Source organism: Salvia splendens, chromosome 21 (genome assembly GCF_004379255.2).
Source record: "Salvia splendens isolate huo1 chromosome 21, SspV2, whole genome shotgun sequence".
NCBI classification, from domain to species: Eukaryota; Viridiplantae; Streptophyta; class Magnoliopsida; order Lamiales; family Lamiaceae; genus Salvia; species Salvia splendens.
The window spans coordinates 11,392,546-11,415,593 of NC_056052.1; the positions used below are offsets into that span (position 1 = coordinate 11,392,546).

Sequence of the window (23,048 nt, forward strand, 5' to 3'; positions counted from 1 at the left end):
TTTGTTGTGCATTTAGGATTAGGTGCAGGAGAATTGGTCTTGTTTACTTCTTGCTTTTGAATTTTTGGGACTTTATTTGCTTCTTTGAGCCACTATTTCTTTTCGTTGTGTCGTTGTGGGCTATATACATTGTTTGAGAAAAATGGGACTAACTGCAATACACTTAAAATAACTACCAGCAAGTGTCAATTTCGTTGGTTTCTTTGATTGCCTTAGTCATTTAAATATCTATCTATGCAAGATTGATGTTGATGAAATATCAGAAGTTTACTGACTGAAAAAATTAATTATTACTAAAAGATAATCTTAACTAATTCATTGTCCAATTCGGTGGATTGTTTAATTTTGAGCTCATTCAATATCCCCATCCTTCTCAGAAAATATTCTCGTTCTCGTATTAATGATTGAGCAGTGTGTCATATATCCAAAGTCATTTTTATAGGGGATATTGGTGTTATAAATTTTGGTCAACATTTTGTATTTTGCATGAACTATAAAATTGATTTAAATTATCTTTAACTTTTCATTTAGTTTGTTATTTTTCAAAAAATCCAAATAAGATTTTCGGTAAAAACTTATTCTACTTGGGGCTAATTGTGATACTTTTTTTAGACCACTTTTTTAGTTCTTGACGAGTAGGATAAAAAGCTACTCCCTCCGTCCCCTAATAGGAGTCGTTGTTTGACCGGGTACGAGTTTTAAGAAATGTAGAGAAAAATTGGTTGAAAAAGTTAGTGGAATGTGGGATCCACTTTTTTATATTGATTTTATAATAAAATGTGAGTGGAGTGAGTTAGTGGAATGTGGGGCCTACTACCATTTATGGTAAAAATGAAGAGTGACTTTTAATGGGGGACGACCCAAAATGGAAATTAGCGACTCTTATTCGGGGACGGAGGGAGTATATGATTTAGTTGTGTCAAGTATGAAAAAAAGCATGTACATTAGTCAGATATGGTGATTGATCTGCCATAAAAAATAACAAACGAAATGTAAAAGTTTGTGATATTTTAGATCGAATTTAAAATTCAAGGCAAATACTAGAATTTGTATGAAGTTAATAGTTTTATGGACTAATATCTCTTTTTATATTGTAAAAGATAAAAAGCCCGTCACCAAAATAAAGATTGAATTATGAAAATAGTTCCTGGACAATTTGTGCATAATGAATTTTAATATATCACGGATAATCTTTGGATATATAAAGTAATTACATTCTCTGTTTGGTACTTGTAATTGAAGTTGTGGAGTTTCAAATTCCAATTTTTGGAATCACAAAAATATTTAGATTTGAATTTGAATTGCAAATCCAAATATCTCAATTTTACAATTTGATGTCATATTTTAAAGTAGTACTCCCTCGTTGCATAGTAGTGGAGTCATTTTGTCATTTTAGTACGTTCCATAGTAGTGAAGTCATTTCCCTTTTTAGTAAAAGTTAACATATTTCTTTTCTCTTACTTTACTCTCTCTTACTTTATTATCTCTTCATCTCTCTATCTTTTTCATTTTCAACTTTATGCTTTCTTTACTTAACTCACTTAACACAAATTTTTCTTAATCTCTGTGCCGAAAAGAAATGTCTCCACTACTATGGGACGGAGAGAGTAATAGATAATTGAAATTCAAAATAATTACTCTCTTTCAGCTAAAAATAAAAAAATATCTTATTTTTAACATGTCCCCTAAAAATAGAAACTTTACACTGTAATGAGGCATGACCCATTTTCCACTAACACGCTTTTCTTTCTATCTATTTCCTATTTTACCAATTTTGCATTAAACCCCGTACCATTTTAAAATTTTCTTATTTTAGGGGGCGGAAGAAGTATAAATTAGATACATTCACTACATATATCCATTATACATACTGCACACACACATACACACACTACACACATATAAACAAAATATATGGCTGGCAAATCGTGTGGATTGGGTCGTTATCGGGTCAACCTGATAATGACCCAACCCAATAAGGCCTAACCTGAACCCGACCTGTTAAGGAAACTGTAAATCCGAACACGAACCCGACCTGCTACCTTCAAATCCGAACACGACCCGCACCCGACACGAACCCGTTATCGACACGATATAATATGGGTTGACACGACACGATAACAACCCGAACATGATATTACACGATTAAAACCTAATATTACACGATTAAACCGTAAATTTTAACCTAATTTACACAATTAAAATTCGTTTTATACTATTTAAACCTAATTTATAAGAAATTAAAAAATTAAAGTAATATATATATTTTTAAATAATAATAAAAATAATAATATTATTTCTTAATGGGTTACCCGTATTCGACCCGTATCCAACCCGAAATTATCGGGTTCTTAATGGGTCAACCCGATAAGGACACAGATCCAATAAGACTTGACCCCAATCCAATAATTTCTTGCGGATTCGTGTCAGATTATCATGTCGTGTCGAAAATTGCCAGCCCTAACAAAATACACACTACACACATATAAACAAAATACACACATGGTACACACTACACACACTATATACACACTACGCACATTGTACGCACTGCACACACTATACATAAAATACACACTATACACTCTACACACACATACTACACAAAATATACACAATATACTCCCACTACACACACATACACAAAATATACACACTACACACACTATACACAATATACATACATTACATACAAAATGCATGCATTGCACATACACTGCAAAAATTACACACTCTGCCCATGCTACACTACACACACTGTCCACAAAATGCACAAGCAAATACAAAATACACAGCACCATTCTTTACCTAGGGGATGAGACTTGTTTTCTAAGGATGAGACTCTAGTTGATAAGATTTTTCAACGATGTGAAACAACTATCATTCCTAGTAGCCCCATCATCAGTGGTAAGACTGGTGGGGTTGTGATCAATATAAGTTTAACATCGAAAAGATCAAATCTGTGTGGGCAGTTGTGGGGCTTTGATGCTATAATTAATACTCCTAATTTAATAGCAGCATGGTACTTTACTGGTGCAGTTGTCCACATAATACTCCTAATTTAAAGCTTCCCTACAAGTCAATGTAGCCCGTAACTCATGGGCTAGCGCGAATAGCCCACCAAATTTATAGGATTAGGACTGGAAATTTCTAGTCGGATAAAATCAACCCGATTAGCACGCACTCGATTAACCCGCAACCCGTTAGGGCACCGAAAACTAGATAAAATTTCTATTATTCTATTTTTTTACTCATAATTCGACACTTCATTGATTAATTTTAACTAAAAATATAACTTTTAATTTTATATTAAATATACATATTATATATTAAATATTTATTAATATAATAATTGATAAATAAATTAAAAACTTCAAATTCACAAAAAATATTTAAATTTCTAAAATATACATTAAAATTCCACGAAATATCCCAAATATTAGCATTTGATCATGTTTATGATTGAGTTTAAGCGTATATCTCAAATATATCATAATTAAATGTTTTATATTGTATAAATATTAGTAATTTTAATCATTATTTATTGGATTAATCGCATGTTAATATTATCGGTAGCAACCCGGTTAACCGTCTAGGCTAGCCCGAAACCCGAGCTTTTAGGGTTAGGGTTGAACTTTTGTAACCCGAAAGAAATCACAATCTGATTAGCCCGCACCCGATTGACCCGCAACCCGAGTAGGGTTAGCCTGAAACCCGACGGGCCGTCCCTACCTATTATTGGTGGTTGCAAAATTGTGTATGGTGATCTGCTGCTGTTCAGAATTGTTGATATGTGGAGAATGTCGTGATATATATGGTTTATGATTTCAAGAAACACCAAAAAAACGTATATCTTTTAAAGACACAAAAATTGAGACGCAATTACTAGTGTTTGACATTTTTAAAAAATAACCATAATTCAGGACTCAAAAAAAGTCTCTATGTAGATTTCAAGAAACACTAAATAAACATACTTGTGTGCCCTAATTTTAGTTGAAACACCAACAGTAATGATACTTTATAAAGTTTTAGTGGTATATTTAGGCACATAAATTAACGTCTTTAATATATAACATTAAAAAATTTCCTGAGCCGTTATTTTTTGTTGTAGTGAAATTATAATATGTGATCACCTCTTGTAATATATAAGAATGATACTGTTGCTGGACATATATAGGATTATAACTAGGGATTTCTAAAGTGTGATGTCGTAATAGTATATCTCTCCAATTCGATCGATTTATAATTGCCGAAATTAAATTACTTTAGAAGTGTTTGGTTGCAAAACTATTTATATATTGTTGGAGCGAGCACATTAAAAGTTTATTAATCAATTTTATATTCCAAAGTGTTAGAAGATACCGAGAATAATGAGATTGATTGTAAATTGATCTATTACCAAAGATAGAATAGGATCTCCATAATCTAAGTTTACCATATATGCATATTCTATGCCTATATAACAATGTAATATATTGTGTGATATTCGTCAAGTAAATATATGAAACCTTCTCCCAATCGTTTCTTCATGGTATCAGAGCAGAGAAAGATCCGGCTCAGAAAAATTTCATCATAGCCGTGTTCATACCATATCTCGGTCAAGAGACCAAAACCAAATCAGAAAAACCAACCCTACCAGAAAAACCAATCCCTGCACAAGAAACATGTCAGATTCAAATTCAGATTCAGAAGTAGATACCAAACCAAAAATTAAGCCTTCAAAGTTGAAGACAATCAAGAATGTTAATGTTGCATTCAAATTGAATGGAAAAAACTATCCTTTGTGGGCGCGACTAATGAAAGTCGCAATAGGGAGTAGAGGAGGATACTCGCACATCAAAGATAAGCCACCGGAACCAGAACGTCACAGATATGCTGATTGGGAGGAAACTAATCTCGTGGTGTTCTCGTGGATCGTCGACAACATCGAAAACGACATCATTGCTGACATCGCCCATCACCAAACCTCGAAAGCCATATGGGATAATCTCGTCGTAACCTTCGAAGGCAAGAGGGACCCATACCTCATATATGATATGGAGGATAAGGCGATTGCACTCAGGCAAGGAAGCATGGATCTTGAAACTTACTATCGGCGAATCCACAGGCTGTGGATTAATGTGGATCGATGTCGAAAACAACCCGTCGACTGCTGTGGCAAGGGAGTCAAGAAATTCAGGGAATTCTCAAACACGATGAGGCTGTTCAAGTTCCTCACGGGGCTGAATCCAGAGTATGACACAATCCAAAGGGATATCCTCAAGGAGGAGCCCTATCCCTCAGTCGAAGAGGCTTACGGGAGGGTCCAGAGGGAAGCGACTCGATTAAAAATCATGCCACCGGCATCCCCTAAAACCTCCGAAGACTCTGGCGTAGGAAGCGCTGATGCATCATCGAGAAAATTTGGCTATGGATTCGGGGCACAGAGAGACCGACCAAGCAACAGGAACGGGCCACCACGATCGCCGCCTACCGGAAGCAGTCACCAAACCGAAGGAAAAATTGACAAAATCAAGTTGTGGTGTTCTCACTGCGACAAGAACAAGCACACGAGGGAGACCTGCTTTCTCCCGGTGGGATACCCGGAATGGTGGGATGAACGACAGAAAACGAGAGCTCAATCAAAGCTCGCCGCCGTCGGGATCAAAGAGATAGGGCAGAAATAGAACAACGCCCAAAATCAACACCGAGACGGAGGGACAAACCAGCTAAACAAAGGTGGGAGTGGTGGTGAAGGCGTATCGGAGGGGTTCGGTCGGAAATTTCATGGAGAGGGCTGGAGTGATGGAGCCGCAGAAATGGAATGGCGGCGGAGTTCATTCAGGAGGTAAATGGTTTGATCGTGGATCAAATCCTATGTTATTTCACATTTTGTAGAATGGTCCCCCAGATATGCATGATTTAAACTTGATACCCCATCCTCCTAAAATGAAACCCCTAGATATGCATAATTGTGAAATTGCCTCACATGACATCCGAAAATCCGAATTACTGATGCACTTTTTATTAGCATTAAATAAACCTGCAAGTATACAGAGTATATATAGTATAGCTAAAGGTCAGTACCGGATATCGAACACATGGAAAACAATTGTTTCATTCCGTCTAGTACATGTAGATCTGTTTTATTTCCGGCTAATTGCAAGTTTCCGACGTCCGCACTTTTACATTTTGTTTGAATCTGGAAATGTGCTCTGTTTTCTTCATGTTCGTGTGTGATTTAGGCAATGAAATGCAGGTAGTTGTTAGTTAAATCCTTAGTTTGTTATTTGCAGCTTTATTTCGTACTTGCTGTTTCTGGAAAATGGTCCCCGCTGTTTACTCACTTTCTGTCTAGCTATATTAGGAAGTTGTTTGCTCGGTCTAAGAAGTTAGTTTAATATCTCGCAGTTATGAGGAAGTTCGATGTCAGCATGATGTTTTCAGTTTCCTAGGTCTAATGTTTAATTCGTTCCTAGGTCTAGCAGTAGTTTTACCTCAACCCAAAATTGCGTGGCAGCAGCCATTCACCATTTCCAAGGTCTTCTAAATGTTTTCTTACGCGTCCATCTTCGTGGGATCGATCCCTGCTTCCCTGTACTAATTCATAGTATAACTGGTTGAGGGTTTTGAACGCGGAATCAGTGTGTCCAACGACTGAGATTTCTGATATCCTCTGAGTTCCTAGACCTCGTGATCTAGCGGATTCTCTGGATCTGAGAAGCTTGACCTAGCATAAAAAGCACACACGTTTCCAAAGCGAGTTTCAGGTTACAAATATGTGAAGGAGCGAAACTTACTGACAGGGGGAGATATCAGAGACTAGTCGGAAAACTCATCTATCTTTCACATACCCGCCTAGATATAGCGTATGCAGTGGGAGTGGTCAGCCAGTTCATGCATTCACCGCAGGAAGATCATTGGGAGGCTATTTTGAGAATTGTCCGATACTTGAAGGGTACAACAGATCATGGAGTGTTGTTTGAGAAACACGGTCACTTAGAAGTACATGGGTTCACTGATGCAGACTGGACTGGGAACCCAAATGATAGAAAATCAACCGCAGGCTACTTCACCTTTGTAGGAGGAAACCTTGTCACTTGGAGAAGCAAGAAACAGAAGGTGGTTGCACTATCAAGTGCAGAAGCAGAATTTCGAGGAATAAGAAGTGGTCTCACTGAGATACTGTGGCTAAAGAGACTCATGACGGAACTTGATCTTCGACGAATACCTGCACATTAAGAAAAGCACTGGGAGACTGTTTTAATGAACTTCTGCAAAGTCGTCCGGGCAGCCTTCATCGACGAATTTCTCCGGAAGCCAAGCATCGCAGATTGTCAGTTTCTGCTCTGGCTTCACGAATAAGTGCACGGATTCCCCGGGATGCTCGGCAGCGTCAATTGCATGCATTGGTAAAGGAAGAATTACCCTGTGGCGTGGAGGGGGTCATACACGAGCGGCCACAAAGGCACCCACCCCACCGTTATACTCGAGGCCGTTGCCGACTACCGGCTATGGATTTGGCATGCGTATTTCGGGGTCCCCGGATCGAACAACGACGTCAACGTGCTCAACCAATCCGACCTCTTCAGCGAAGTTTTGAATGGTAAAGCGCTGGCCATCAACTTCATCGCTAACAACCGTCAGTATAAAATGAGGTACTATCTTGCCGACGGCATCTATCCGAAGTGGCCAACCTTCGTGAAGACGTTCAACAGGCCGATGAACGAAAAACGGGCTCTTTTTGCGCAGAAGCAAGAGGCAACTCGCAAGGATGTGGAGAGAGCGTTCGGGGTTCTCCAAGCTCGATTCAACATTATCAAAGCCCCGGCTCGTACGTGGTTTATGGAGAATATGGTCAACATCATGTATACGTGCATAATCTTGCACAACATGATTGTCGCTGACAAAGGACCTGAGGCGGGAAATTGGTTCGACCCTAAAACCCCAGGAAGCTCTACCGCAAGTAGACCGCCTCGCACTGGAGTGCATCCGTCTTTGCAAGAGCGGCTGTCTGTTCGGGCAAGGACACGTGATTCTACCGCCCACGCCCAACTCCAGGAGGATCTAATGGAGCACATTTGGGCAAAATTTGACAACCAGTAGACGCACATGATCGTCATTAGACAACTCTTTCTTCTGCTTCTTTGAGTTTTGAGATTTTGAATTTAGAGAGAGTGAGCGAAAGATTTTAAATTATGTATTTTTAATTTTTTTAGGATATTAATTATGTGTTTTTATTTTTTTTTAGAATTTTAAGTTGTAATTTATTTTATTTAATGAAGTGTGTTTTTATTAATTGAATTTGTTGGAAATAAAAATAAAAATAAAATTGAATGAATAGTTAAGGGATGAGATGGTTAAGAGACGGTTAAGAGATGGAGGGATGCAGGTGTTGTCTCTTACTTAAGAGATGGGGTGAAAAGTACAGTGGGACCCATGAATAGTGAATAGATGAGACGGTTAAGAGACGGATAAGAGACATGGATGCGGATGGCCTAATCCCGACATAATAGTTCTATAGAAGAAAGTCAGTGTATCTTTATAGAACTTTATGTATGAGATTTTTTGTAACATACTCCCCTCGTCCTAAAAAGATAGGCTACTTTTACCATTTTTGGACATCCTGAAAAATTAGGCAAAGTTTAAATATAGAAAGTTTTCAACAAATAATAATAATACACATCATTTATAATACAGACCTCACAATCCGCTAACATTCATTCCACTACCTTTTCCCCCTCTTTCTCTTTTACTTTTTCTCATTTCTCTCTTGCTTTACCAATTGCATATTAAAACTCGTGTCGTTTATAAATTATCTATTTTTAGGACAAATGGAGTATTTCATTACCAGAATATACAAAATAACTAACAGATGAGCCCTGGGCAAATCAACTAATTTTTTGTATGATTTATTTAATTCATAGTCTAATTATACTTAATTAAGTCATTATCCTAATCTAGTCCATAATTTTTTAATTTCCAAGTTGAACTAGCATTGGATATAATACACAGCTAAAATGTTGTATCCTTGAGCGGATCAACAATACACTTGATTATGTAGGCCCCATTATTGACGATAATCAAATCAAAATCTACACAAAACTCCCACACTACGTTGGCAGCAAACTCGATATATGAAAGGCGGTTATGTGAGTTCAATAAACATGCATTTACATAAAGTTTATAGTAATGTCCTTACGTTTACGAATCACTCAATTGTGTCTAGGATTTATCATGCGTCTATCCAAATAGATCAATCACTTTATCTTATATTTATTAAACGACCCAATTATCATATGCAAATACTTTAAATAATTCTCTCAAAATTCTATTCGGCCAATGAATACATTCTTAGCTCAACTAGTATTTTTATTTGTCTTATGATGTAGTACAACATAAGTTGGTGTCTTAAACTCTTAAGCATCATTTGAGTGGTAAAACGTTGTGTAGGGTCACAACACATCACTCGACAAACAAAATGTAATGATCTCAGATTATTCCATATTCCATTCAATTATAAACGGTAGACACTTGACGAACGGTTTAGTAGCACAGTATACAAATAGTCTCCAAAATATTCAGGTATCTATCACATATATCTACTACTGTAACCTAGTTGTGAGAACAATCATATTCTCTAAGAATGTGATGCAAACAACCGATTAACATAACATCAATATCACATAGTCACAAATATGATGTCACAAATTATACATTCATTTAGTGTTTAGACTTGGTTTGTTTTGATTTATTTTCACATGAATTTAATATGATTTGTCAATAATGCTACGAATTGGTTGATTGGTCAATTTGTTGAGTTTTTTTTATAGAAGAAAAGCTTAAAATAGGCCAAGAATAGAAAATACACTACATGAAGTTGGAATCGAGAGTTTTACATGGAAATTACACTATACATACAAAATGTTTCAAATTGATACAAAAAATTTTAAGTTTACACTATACATATAAAATGTTTCATAAATGTTTTAAGCTAATAGTACATTTTACTTAAATAACGCCGTTAATTATTTTAAGTGTCTCATCAAACATATCAGAAGAAGTTAAAGAAATAAAGTTACCCTCACGAAGATGAATCGTCACTCCACAATATATTACTACAATTGATTGCTCAAACAAAAATCAGGACTTCTGTCGCTGAATAACAACAGCCAACAGGTATACACTTACCTTTGATTTTTTATAAAAATTTTGGTGGGCTTTGAAAAAAGGGTCTAGAACCTCTATTCAAATTTAGGAGTTTTTGTTCAAAATTTCCATCTTTTACACTTTTGTCAAGTCTTTACACTTCTGTCAAATGCAGTTGCTTAAATTTTAATTCTTGGTTGCCTTTTATTTGCTATTTACTTGCTTTATGAGTTTTGATTGCTGACCGTGATTTAGTTTAGAAACATGTCTCGGTTGCTTTAACAGCTGTAGTTTTAGTCAGCTTCAGATGCTTCAACCAAGCTTTGAGGCACTGCTGCGGTTGGAGCAAATGCAGGAAAAAGAGAGCAACAGTAATCTACTTTGTGACAAGTTTTAAGGTTTTGAAAATATTTTCAATATCATTACTAATTTCTCAAATATGAGAATTCATGTTTGGTTGAGAAAGATTGTAGTTGTATTTTGAGTTTATTTGCTGCTTGTTTTTTAAAAATGTGCTGAAAGTATTTCTTATGAAGGAGCTTTCAATAGTAAAATATATTAGTGCTAAATTAATTAAGAATGTGATGTGAAGATATATAATTCGTGGCTTGCATAATATCTGTTGGAAATTGGAAATAATGTTGTCTTTACACGGGCAACTCATGCTATTACAAAAGAATCAAAACTAGAAGGTAAATATATCAAAGTAAATACAATGGGAGTAACAAGAATGCAAACTATTGTCTTCTTCAAGTCGAGTCAAGGTATCCCTCTCTCCGCAAGATGAGATACGCCCCGGCTAGTGCTCACGGATTGGCGCAACATCACCAAAGATGAAACGACTTTCCTCCTACCTAGTTGAAGCACCTCAAACTCGTAGACACCGACGAACTTGAATTGGAGGCGAGAACCGAGCAATGCAATGCTCCTAAATGCGAACTAGAATGCTTGAGAGCTAGAGAGAAAAGAGAAGATTTGTTGGTGTGTTTTCCATCTCTCAAATCCACACCTATTTATAGGATAGGAGTGACCACATGAAAGGTCTCGGCATTAAGGCAGGCACCTCATAAACATTTTGAAGGTTACCTTAGAAGTGAAAAGCCAAAAAACTTAGAAAATGAAAGGCTAAATCCCTTTCCAATTTCTCACGTTTTCCAACAATATCTACATCCAATAACCATTTAGTTAACTTTTGGTAAAACACCCGATAAAAATGGCGTTGGTGATTTAAGTTAATTAAAATATTTATTATAAAATTTTGTATGTATACTTAAACTTTTTGTACTAATTTAAAATATTAATAAAATATTTTATATTTTGTATATATAGTGCCATCTTCCCAAGTTTTACAAAATTACCAAATTCACATGTTTGATACACAAAGTTTGTTTATTGTGAGCCAATGAATGTATGCAAGGCACGCTGAAGGCACAAAGTATCCTTCTTTGCCCTCATTTGGTTTCATATTGGGTTAATTACCTTGCAATTTCTAGTGTCTCCCATTTGAATTAGAGAGCTCCCTTGTGATTTGGGTGAATCATGGGATTTGCCATCACAAGCATAAGAGCATCCACATCCGTGCTCTTACCAACGAGCACGGATGTGGGCCCGGACCCACTTTTTCTGCTTGCTCTTAGGCAAGAGCACAACACTCACATCCGTGCTCTGCCGCAAGGACGAGCACAAGGGTCCCACCATTCCATTATTCAATTTAAATAAAAACATTTCCACAAAATTAAAATACATTAAAAATACCCGGAATAATATTACAAAATACATTAAAAATTAAAAATTAAAAATTACATAATTAAAATCCTAAAAATTAAAAATTACATAATTAAAATTATAAAAATTAAAAATTACATAATTAAACTCCTAATCAATAAAAAATACATAATTCAACTCCTAAAATAAAAAAAACCACTACTCGTGGTAGAATTTCGTCAAAATGTGTTTGATTAGGTCTTCTTTTAGCTCAACGTGGGTTCGGGTATCGCGCATTGTGTGCCTTGTTTCGATCCTCTCACCCACCATCGTATGCACACATCGGCGTGGGGGAGACCTCGCGCTTGAGCTTCCGGCTTCATCCTCGTCGTAAAAGCTAGCCGCCCTCGGTCCTTCGTCGGCTATAATCATGTTATGTAAGATAATACATGTGTACATGATGTTGGCGATATTTTTCACGTACCATAGCCGAGACGGGGCCTTCACAATGTTGAATCAGGCTTGAAGGACCCCAAAGGCTCTTTCGACGTCTTTCTGCGCGGACTTTTGACGCTGCGCAAAAGGAACCTGTCTCGCGTCTTGCGGGTTGCTGAGCGCCTTCACGAAAGTCGACCACCTTGGGTAGATACCATCGGCGAGATAGTAACTCATGTAGTATACATTTCCGTTGACGGTGAAGTCGATCGTCGGTGCTACATCATTCAATACATCATTGAAGAGGGGTGAAGAATAGAGCACGTTCAAGTCGTTATTGGATCCGGCAACACCGAAATATGCATGCCAAATCCATAGGCGGTAGTTGGCGACCGCTTCAAGGATAAATGTTGGGCTGCCGCCTTTGTGACCGCTTAAGTGTTGCCCCCTCCAAACAGTCGGGCAATTCTTCCACCTCCAATACATGCAGTCAATGCTGCCTAGCATACCGAGAAAGCCATGGACTATTTCGTGAAGATGAAGCAACCGTTGGCAATCATCGGTGGTGGGTGTCCGAAGGAATTCATCACCGAAAGCTGAACGAACGCACTCACAAAAATTTTTAAGACAAAGGATTCTAGTAGATTCACCGACATGCAAATACTCGTCGAAGAGGTCGGCCGTTTGCCTAGTAACGAGTTGTCGAATGACACACGTACACTTCTGCAACGCCGAGAGACTTTGCCAACCGGATGCATCTGGACCTGTTTGGAAGTATTCAACATGGGCGGACAATGTGTTGATAATACGCATGAACAAGCGCTTTGACATGCGAAAACGACGCCTAAAGTAATCTTCCGAAAACCGCGGCTGGTCGGAAAAATAGTCGTCAACGAGCTTTTCGTGTGCTCCCTCACGGTCACGATGGATGTAGCGGCGAGTTGATCTAGTTGGTTGAGGAGGAGGGGCTGGGGTATTCGCTGCGACATATGCTTCATAAGCGGCACGATGTTGTTCGTAGTATTCTTGTTCTTCGCGCTCCGCTTCCGCAATGAGAAGTGAAGGTGTAGATAAGTTGTATGAAAAATATGAATGAGAGATGATTTGATGTGAAAAATGGATAATGAATGTGTGTATTTATAGATGATTTTGGGGGGGGGGGAAATACAGAAAAATGGGCAAAAAAACGGCCATTTTTTGGGATTGTGATTTTTTTGGTATTATTTTCGATTTAAAAAAAAATAATTTTCCAACGGATATGCCGTTGGCCAATCAGAACGCGTCACGTCGCCTGCTCGCTGGCACGGACGTGCTCGATGCATCGAGCAGCGTTGTGCCAACGTCTCCGTGCCGCTAGCACGGACGGACGGCTACATGCTGGCCGATGTGGATGCTCTAAAGAGCTCTTGTGGAACGTCTCCCATTTGAATTGCTCTCTAAATTCAAAGCTCGCTGGAATTTTATGTGGGAATGATAAAGCACATTCATCTTTTATAAACCAGACATGAGGCTAATTAAGCAATGAAGCTTGTTCTTCGTGGGTTGACTCAACGGCAAATTCACAAACAAAGAGGGGTAAAATGAGACCAACGGCTCTTTCATCAATTATGGTTGATGATTGTAAAACCTATGTGGCCAGTGATTATATATGTATTCAAACTCCTCATTATTAGTCAATCCACATATGGCAATTCTGAATTATTCTTAACGACATTATCACTAACATTCAAATATCGTCAAATTATACGACACGGCTCTTCGATGGTTTTAATGCTAAAGTAAAGGATAAAAAAAGGAATTTGGAATGATACAATTTTTAATGCAAAATTGATCAATTAGAAAAAATTTGCCAAAAATATAGGTAAAGACCCATAATAAAAAGAGAAAATTATTTTTTATAGACTGATAATAGTAGTATAATACTCCCTCTGTCCCCTCTGTCCGCGAGAAGTCTCATTTTTTTTATTTTGATAGGAATCCATGTTCATAATTATTATAAATAGTAAAGAGACCTTACGTTCCTCCAACTCACTCCAGTCACATATCATTCAAAACTAATATATACAAGTGAAATCCCTACTCCACTAACTCACTGTTCTTAACATTTCTGATAAGAATGAGACCTTTATTCGTGGACGGAGAGAGTATTTCATATGTCCTAATAAATAAACTACTTTTAACATTAAAAAAGAAACTAATTTTAATATTATACACCAACCATCAAAATTAAACTCAATTTAATATGAAAACTTTTAAAACAATTACACTTACTACAATAACATTACAATAAAATAGCTTTCTTATCACTAACTTTTTTTCTTTCTCTTAATTTTTCTAACTATCTGACTTTATCAATTCTCACGTTCATGAATAAAATGCGTCTATTTTATTTTAGGACAGAGGAAGTCTATACAAATTACTACGTCAATAAATATTTCGCCATGAAACCTTCACATGTGAAAATTCTTTAAGAAGCAATGAGTAAAGGTTTTGCAAGAAATCTCACTTCATCTGATCTGACGTTGAACACAGGAAAACGCGTGAAAAAAATAATTTCTAGACAATCAATTTTTTGGTTTGAATGAAACAGCACAGTTTCTGGCAAACTCAAATCCAAACGCTTAATTGATTAGTTAAGTTTAATTGTTGACCAATGTGAAAAACAAAAACAAAAAACAGAAAAAGTGAGAGCTTAAAAAAAATATAGGGCAGTTTCGATGATTTTCAGCACGAAACGAAAACGTGTGAATTCACAAGTTGAAGATGCCCCAAAATAAATGTAGGCCGGGTGAAATAGAGCATTCACGCATTGTAAAATGGCAGAGAGCCCTTTGGATCGGCCGATCAAAATAGCTTAAAATGAAAATTGGAGAAATGTGAGACCTTTTCAGAGCAAAAGAGGAAGTGGAGAATTCATCAATTGAGATCTGAGAAAGGACTCCGGTAATCGATATCTGCCGGCAACGGAACATGAGCGCCACAGGATAAACGGCGCGCTCTGTTCTCTCAAAGGCAATATTGAGGAGATAAAACCCTAAACCCACCTTCTTATTTATAGCTGTTTTTTAGGTTAATTTGATTACCACTGAGGGTATCAAAATAAAAATGTTATATTCCCCCTCAATAATTAAAATCAGAGATATTAAACGCCTAATTTTATACTCCTTCGGAATAAATAGTGTCATTTTTGTGTTCGACTGTAACATTCCAAAAGTTTAAGAATTCATAGAAAATGAAATTATGAAAATTAAATAATTAAAATCATAAGTATAAAATTCTTAAATCAAAACTCTCAACTCAATTAGTATTAACACATCACATATTAAATTCTAATTTGTTTTATAATATAGTGGACCGAACTAAGAACTTTAATATTTTATAAAGAACATGAGAAATTATGAACTATATAACATAAATATTAAATAGATGGGTTAAGAACATGCAAATTTTTTTTTATTGAGGTTCAATTATAACATTCTAAAAATTAAGAATCAATAAATTTAAAGATTTGCAAAAAAATACATTTTGAAATTTGCTCTAGAAGCTGGAAAGGGATCCGAATGGATCAAATAGGCATTTTTAATTTACATAAAGAATTAAGCAAATTGGTGAAGAAATAATTTGTTGATGGAGAATTATAATGGGAGAAGAAGAAAATGATAATTTGTTTATAGAAAATTATAATTGGAGAAAAGGAAAATAAGAATTTTTGATAAACATATAAATAGTAAAGAAGAGAGAGAGCTTGACAACTAATGAAATAAAAAAAACTTTAAAATGTAATTAAATGTTAGGCACTTAATTTAACAAAGCTCATTAACACACTCACAATACATTCCTTAATTAAAAGCAAGACGAGCGTTCATTACTATAATGGTAAAATAGTATTTATGTATAACATAAATTTAATTATAAATCTAATATAATCTAAAATTACCCTTTTGACCCTATTATGGTAATGCCTTTATGTCTCTAAAACATTTTCCTTAAAATTAATGATAACTATATAATCTAAACATCTAATTTTTATACTGTAGTTTCATTTTTTTTAATATTAGTCAATTTATCAAATTTAGTCTCATTTTTAAGTTCGAAAATTATATTTACAAAAAGTTTCTTATTGTTTTTTCTTTCTTTTATTTCTCCCATGACCTTTACTCCCTCCGTCTCTAATAATCAATAATTTGTCATCATTTGACCGGGCATAGGTTTTTTTCAATTATCTCGTAATCATCAGAATTAGTTCTAATATGGTTAAATCACATATGATGTAGACAATAAAATGTCGATGTTAATTTAAAGTGTGTCATTATATACAAACCAATGTTGTTTTATTGTCATAATCATAAGTATTAGTTTCAATTTTGATTAATATACGACAATTGTTAAAATTTTAAAATTTAGGATGATGTTCAGTTTCAAAAGTTACAAGCGAGATTGATCAGAAAAATTATTGTTGAAATGACAATCATTCTATAATATTATTAGCTTCCCATTTGATGATGAACAAATGGATACTTCTTCTATAGGCCATTGTCCGAAAATGACCACAACAATGATACAACTGCAACAATAGCTACACCAATATTGTTCAAGATTTCCTATAAATATACAACATAGACCTGCTTTCATGCACAACTCCATTCTGTGATGATCAAGAATCGAGCATGCGACACACTGCCGCGGGCCTGAGCAACATGTCTTCATTTTATCCGTTCCAAATTATAGTTCACCAACTGTTCCAGTGATAGCCTAAAGGGACTCGGGGGAAGGCAGTGGAGATTCTCAACAGCTAGATCGGCCATTTCTCTTGCCAGCTCCCGAGCCCTATAAATCCCCCCGCTGTGCTTGACAATCTCAATGGCCTCCTCAAGAGAGCCCATCTCACAGAATTCAGAGTCAATGATGTCTCTGAGCTTCGTCTCTTTCTCAAGTGCAAATATGACCGGAGCAGTAAGGTTTCCCTTTGCCAGGTCGCTCCCAGCCGGTTTTCCCAGCTGCTCTGCTGACTGAGTGAAATCCAATATGTCATCAACGACTTGGAACGAGAGCCCCAAATTCTTACCATACTGGTACATCTTCTCGCTGATGGAACTGTTGACCCCACTGAAAATCGAGGATCCCTTGGTGCTAGCAGCAATCAAGGAGGCTGTTTTGTAGTAGCTCTTGATTAGATACTCATCAAGGCGAACATCACAGTCGAACAAACTCGATGCCTGCTTTATTTCGCCACTAGCAAAATCTTTAATAACCTGCATCACCATTATACTCAGTAATTTGCCTTTAACAAGAAAATTTTGCTTTTTATTCCTTACTGTCCACTTTATTTATCATCAGCAAATGGTCACGAGGCGAAGTTCTAACACACCTGGCTTATAAGCTTGATAACTTCAAGATTTTCGAGATTTGCCAGGTACCACGATGATTGAGCAAACATGAAATCCCCAGCAAGAACGGCCACTCTTGTGCCATATAATTGATGGACGGTTTCCTTTCCTGCAGTGCATCAGTATATAAGAAAGTCTAGTGCAGCAACGATTGCTCTCTTTTGAATATACGTTTAAGGGAAAACCACATGATTACAACTTCAAGTACTAAGAAAATCGACATATTTCAAGTATGAGTAATCAAGCAAGAGGTATAAGCATTGAACCAGTGGTACTCAAGCTATTGTATTATGTTCAAACTGGAATGACTGATGTATCATACTTCAAGTTGGGAAAAAAAGTTAAAAACAAAAAGACAGATGACAAAGATAAGTAAAAAAATTGAACTACAAAAAGGTAAAAAGTCAAGAGAAGATAAAGAGTAAAGAATTCGCATTTTTCCTTTCTTTAAACTATTTATTTATTTTTAATATGAAGAACTAAAAACTGAAGAGAAAATGAAATCAAAATTGAAAGAGCACAGATATGGATGATATGAGAAATCTAATAGGGCTAACCTCTCCTCATGTTGCTTTCATCTATTACATCGTCATGAATCAGACTAGCAGTGTGGATCATCTCGATGATCTCGGCCAACCTTCTATGTTCTTTGGTAAGATCCCTGAACCACGAGAATGTTACGTACACAGAACAACTTGGGTCTCGACTGAAGGAAGATATAGAGAATACCCTAACGACTTACTTCAGACCAGCGATTTCTGCAGTGGCTCGTGAGGCTAGAAAAACTAAAGCTGGCCGCATTCTTTTCCCACCAGCTTCGAATATTTGCTCAGCAGCAGACATCAAAACAGGGTTTTCTGAACCAACAATCTAAAATTCATATTAAACACTAAGTTAGTTTGATTGTGAACTAGTGTTAACAAATCAAATTCGAAAAGGTGCATCACAAAAAGTAAATGCATCTATCTGATCAATTTATTCTCCTAATTGACATAATCCAACTAGTTACAGTGGCCACAAGATCTCTCCATTTAAGATCATGGATGCTTCTTATTCCAATATTAAGCAATCAACTTTGAATGTCTCATTCAGTTCCTCACCATTGCTATTAACTGTTTTCATTTGGGACGATGCTTTTGCACTATAACAACGTTACAATCCATTACATCACTGTAGCCAGAATCACACATCTCAATAGGTTAAAACTATCATCTATAACAACAAACTTGAGCTTGCACATCGAATATACTAGTGATTTCTAGCATGCACAAAATCATTCATCCTCCCTACCCGTGAAAGGAAATCCACGTTACGGTGCCAAAAGGGCCTTATCAAGACTGTGTTCATTGGGGACAATGCTTTTGCACTATAACTACGTTACAACCCATTACATCACTGTAGCCAGATTCATACATCGCAATAGGTTAAAAGTATCATCTATAACAACATACTTGAGCTTCAACGACGAATATACTAGTGTTTTCTTGCATGCACAAAATCATTCATCCTCCCCACCCGCAAAAGGAAATCCATGTTACGGTACCCAAAGGGCCTTATCAACCAAGCCTCCCATAAAACCTCCATTCGATTACGATCATTCATAGTACACAAGAAAATAAGTCACCAACCATCATCACCAATTCCATAATATCCTTCCCACCTACCATACACTGAAAAAACATCCTTCTATGGTGTCTCTCCTTCAATATCCCATCTCAAAATACTCTCTCTGTCCCATAAAAAATGAAACGTCTCCTAAAATGGAAACAACATCCTTTCTACTTTTTCCTCTCTTATTTTACTCTCTCTTCATTAACTCACAAAACTACACTACATAAAATCTCATGCCGAAAATCAAATGTTTCATACTTATATGCCAACAAACATCAAACAAACGTCTAAAACCAAGAAACTCACCGACTGCAGATTCTTATTCAATTGCAGTAAATCTTCAGAAACCACTTCAAACATATCCGACATTGAAGGAAGGCCCTTTTCCTCATCAGCCAAGTCCAGTGCAGGAGGGGGACCAGCAGCAACCCCTATAAACAACGCCAAGAAAAAACTATACATATCAAGTCAAACAATATCAGAAGCTACAAAAACACAAGTTACCATTGAGAAAAGCTTCCGGAGTCTTGGTCGAAAACACGCGCCGCCGGCAACCCAAGAATCTGCGGCGCCAATTCACTTTCTTGAGCAGCCCCTTTCCGATATTTCTCGTGGAAACACTGGAAGAGCACCCACACGCAGCAAAATCCAATCTTGCTCTACCAAAATCGAGATTACTACATGTCACTGACATCATTACTAGCAAAAGCAGCAACCTTTCTTTCCCAGAAGCTAAATAACCCACTTCAGAAACTCGGGCAATTTCTCATTTGACGCAGAATTAGTCTCCAATGCTATAAAAATTGAATCTTTGATTGAAAAAAGAGGCTGGGAAAGTGCGAAATGTTGAGGTGGGGAGTTTCTCAAAGAATAGAAGAGGCTGCTGGTTGCGAGACGTATTCATTTTGGGTTGGGCATGAGCAGGAAAAATTGAGTGGAGCAAAAGAATACAGCATTCGACTTCGGATTTTTATTTTTATACAACACACAGGATTGTTTAATTTCACAAAATTTCAAGACTTTTATTGGAAAGTGTTTTGAAAAGTGGTGTGACAGTGAGAGATATGAGAAGCAATGGACGAGACAACAGGGCGGTAGATCTTATCTGGCTTCCAAATTCATGGCAATAATTTTGTAATTAATCGAACAACAAATGTATTATTAGTTTAATACGGGTGTCCACAATAAGGCGGACACGCCCAATAGCCCCGCCCCAATTGTTGTCCATAGCCCCAATTTTGTTGTCAACAGCCCTAAAATTCTATTTCTGCCACTATAGTAGACACCCCCAATAGCCCCCAAATTTTATAATCAATTTTCAATTTAAAATATTTTTAGCTTCAATCAAATGTAATTTAAATACTCGCAGTGTAAATAACTAGAAAACGAGGTAATTAGGGCCGAATATTCGTTGTATTGCAAACCGGTAAAATTATACAACGAATAATTAAAATAAAATACAACTACTAAACTCCGCCACCGTCTACTCGGTGTCGGAGTCGGCTTCCTCGTCTTCCTCTTCTTCTTCTCCTCCTCCTCTCTCGCTGCTGCCGGCCGCGGTATCCCCAGGCGCATTATCAACCAACCCCAGTCGACTCTCAATCCGAGTGATGAGCCTCTTGTAGACGTTCCTGACGTACGGGTCAGTTTCCCCTGCGTATGACCTGCATACGTCTTGCAGTTGTTGCATCAACTGCACGTCTATGGTATTGGCCAATACCTCGTGGGGTTGCACCGTGGGCTGTGGGATTGGGGCGGGCTAGTGGATGCGCGATCCGGACGCGCCAGCCGATAGGCGGGAGGCACTTCTACCCCCTCTGGCGCTGCGGATAGAGGCCTGTTGTCCCATGGGCCGCCGTCGCCTAGTGTGAGTATCGGCTGGCTGTTCGACTTGTTCGTCGGACTGCTCGAACTCTTGCGAGCCGCTTCCACTGCTGTAGTCGCCGGCAAGGTTGTGCCTTGTGCGCTTTGGCCCAGGAGCTGTTCCCACCTCGTGTGCCACGATCGACCTGAATTTCGGACAATCCGCGAGGACAAGATACTCTTCCCACAAGGTGAACTTCGGCCAGCCCTCTGTGTGGTATTGGCCCTCAGACAGGTTCTTAACATCTGCTGCTCTGCGGCCACTCTCAGCGTGGCGAAGGTTGTTCTCGTATATGGACGAGAACCGCTTGGTCGCACGGAGAATCCTACCCCACTTTTTCCGGAGCTGTTCTGGGTCGCGCCTCTCGGCGCCGTCGGGTTTGAACTCCTCGTATGCAAACATGACGCGCCTCCAAAAGCTCCCCTCGGCCTGATCTGTGCCCACCACGGGGTTCGAAGTGATAGTATCCCAAGCCTTCGCCACGGCAATGCTCTCGTCTTTGGTGTATGGCTTGCCCCAGTTGGACCCAGAACTAGAGCCACCGCTACCGCCAGTGCCACTGCCCTCGCCACTCAGAATGCCGGCCCCGCTGCCCGTGCGCCCACCGACGTGGCCGGTGCCACGACTGCCGCCTCCGCCCCTACCGCCTCCGCCCCAACTGCCGCTACCTCCTCGGGTCGGAACGGGTGTTTCCACTCGTGCTGCCGGCGTATCTGGGATGCCAGAACTGAGCAGACCCATCCTAGTATCAAATGCGTCTTGATCTGCTTCGGTGAACGGAGATTGGCTGGCTTGGAAAGGGGAACCAGGACGCGGCTGGTGAAGCGCGTCTAGGTTGGGTCTGTAATCTCCAAATGCGGAACGACTCAGATTCCGCTGTAAAGGTGGCGGAGTTGGAGAAGACCTCCACGACTGAGATGGAGGAAGGGGTGGACTCGATGCCCACGGTGGGGGAGATTGATTCCAACTCCAATGCTGGGACGGAGGCGCATATCCGCCAAAGCCCGACGGCTGAGAAGCATATCCGCCAAAACCCGATGGCTGCGAAGGATAGGCCGAGGGGTTTGATGGATTGCTGCCATATCCCGATTCCTGAGAGTCGGGTGATTCGTCGTCTCCTCGGTGCATTTTTTAGAGAGTGGTTGTGTATATAGTGAGTGGATGGATTTTGTGAAAATGGTGAAAAATAGGTGGTGGGGAGTGGTATTTATAGAGGAAAAAAACAAAAAACAAAAATTAAAATCGTCGCCGCATGCGCCGCGGCGGATGTCCTCACTATAGTCGCCGCGCCTATAGGCGCGACTATGTCCCCCCGCCGCGTCCTCGCCCCGCACCCGGCGATCGCCCGTCCGCCCACCCTCGCCACGTCCACCGCGTCCGCCCCCGGGGTGGACAACCTCGCCACTATAGCCCGCCCGCCCTCCGCCCCAACCCGCGGCTATAGCCGCGGGCACCCCATAGTGGACACTCTTAATGGCTAGTAATGATTTCATCCTCTTGGTACTAATATAAAAGGGAAGGTTCTTTAAAGAATTATTAATGTCGTTGACCCCCAAATTCTTCTCAGAAATTTCAATTACCTTCAGATCATTTTTATTTTTTTTATTAATTTAGAAATTGATTAACAATGAAAATCAATTAGATAATTCACCATTGTTTACAAAACTATACTATTCTATCCCACAGCATCCATAATTGATGTTGTTACACATCTTGAAGCCTTTGAGTCTCCCAAAATTGTTGTTCCGCCATCCGTGAATCCTCTTGAGTCGCTCAATCTTGACAGTTGAAGGCATTCTCTTGTTGTTGCTCCGCTCAACGATGGTCCCAAATATAAGACATGTTTTGCATGTAGGAGAACATTTCTCCTAGGCAGGCGGAGGAGTAGGCTTGGAATTCATCATTGGGATTGTGTCTCT

At 38.4% G+C, this 23,048-nt stretch overlaps 3 protein-coding genes across 3 annotated transcripts; 1 reads left to right on the top strand and 2 right to left on the bottom strand.

The window, feature by feature from the left end:
• The first annotated feature begins 4,664 nt into the window (after positions 1 to 4,664).
• On the top strand, positions 4,665 to 5,666 carry LOC121784232. The gene has a single exon (XM_042182394.1). It carries the CDS (start codon positions 4,665 to 4,667, stop codon positions 5,664 to 5,666), a length of 1,002 nt encoding a protein of 333 aa, XP_042038328.1.
• An 11,057-nt stretch (positions 5,667 to 16,723) lies between these two features.
• LOC121783697 (solanesyl diphosphate synthase 2, chloroplastic-like) lies at positions 16,724 to 20,326 on the bottom strand. The gene is made up of 6 exons (XM_042181845.1): positions 19,770 to 20,326; positions 19,572 to 19,696; positions 18,397 to 18,524; positions 18,212 to 18,315; positions 17,636 to 17,763; positions 16,724 to 17,519 (listed from the first exon to the last, which is right to left on the bottom strand). The coding sequence occupies exons 1-6, from the start codon at positions 19,960 to 19,962 to the stop codon at positions 16,971 to 16,973; spliced, it is 1,227 nt and encodes a 408-aa protein (XP_042037779.1). The 5' UTR covers positions 19,963 to 20,326; the 3' UTR covers positions 16,724 to 16,970.
• LOC121784233 (GPI-anchored hemophore cfmA-like) lies at positions 19,998 to 21,870 on the bottom strand. The gene is made up of 2 exons (XM_042182395.1): positions 21,336 to 21,870; positions 19,998 to 20,059 (listed from the first exon to the last, which is right to left on the bottom strand). Exons 1-2 carry the CDS (start codon positions 21,868 to 21,870, stop codon positions 19,998 to 20,000), a joined length of 597 nt encoding a protein of 198 aa, XP_042038329.1.
• Positions 21,871 to 23,048: the final 1,178 nt, after the last annotated feature.

Excerpts from the sequence above, each read along its gene's own strand:
- LOC121784232 (XM_042182394.1), top strand. The coding sequence starts at position 4,665 with ATGTCAGATTCAAATTCAGATTCAGAAGTAGATACCAAACCAAAAATT.
- LOC121783697 (XM_042181845.1), bottom strand. The coding sequence starts at position 19,962 with ATGATGTCAGTGACATGTAGTAATCTCGATTTTGGTAGAGCAAGATTG. Across the intron at positions 18,316-18,396 it reads GCAGAAATCGCTGGTCTGAA|GGATCTTACCAAAGAACATA; the intron begins GTAAGTCGTTAG and ends CTCGTGGTTCAG. Across the intron at positions 17,764-18,211 it reads TGAAAGCAACATGAGGAGAG|GAAAGGAAACCGTCCATCAA; the intron begins GTTAGCCCTATT and ends GATGCACTGCAG.
- LOC121784233 (XM_042182395.1), bottom strand. The coding sequence starts at position 21,870 with ATGGGTCTGCTCAGTTCTGGCATCCCAGATACGCCGGCAGCACGAGTG. Across the intron at positions 20,060-21,335 it reads GGGCCAATACCACACAGAGG|CATTGGAGACTAATTCTGCG; the intron begins GCTGGCCGAAGT and ends CAATTTTTATAG.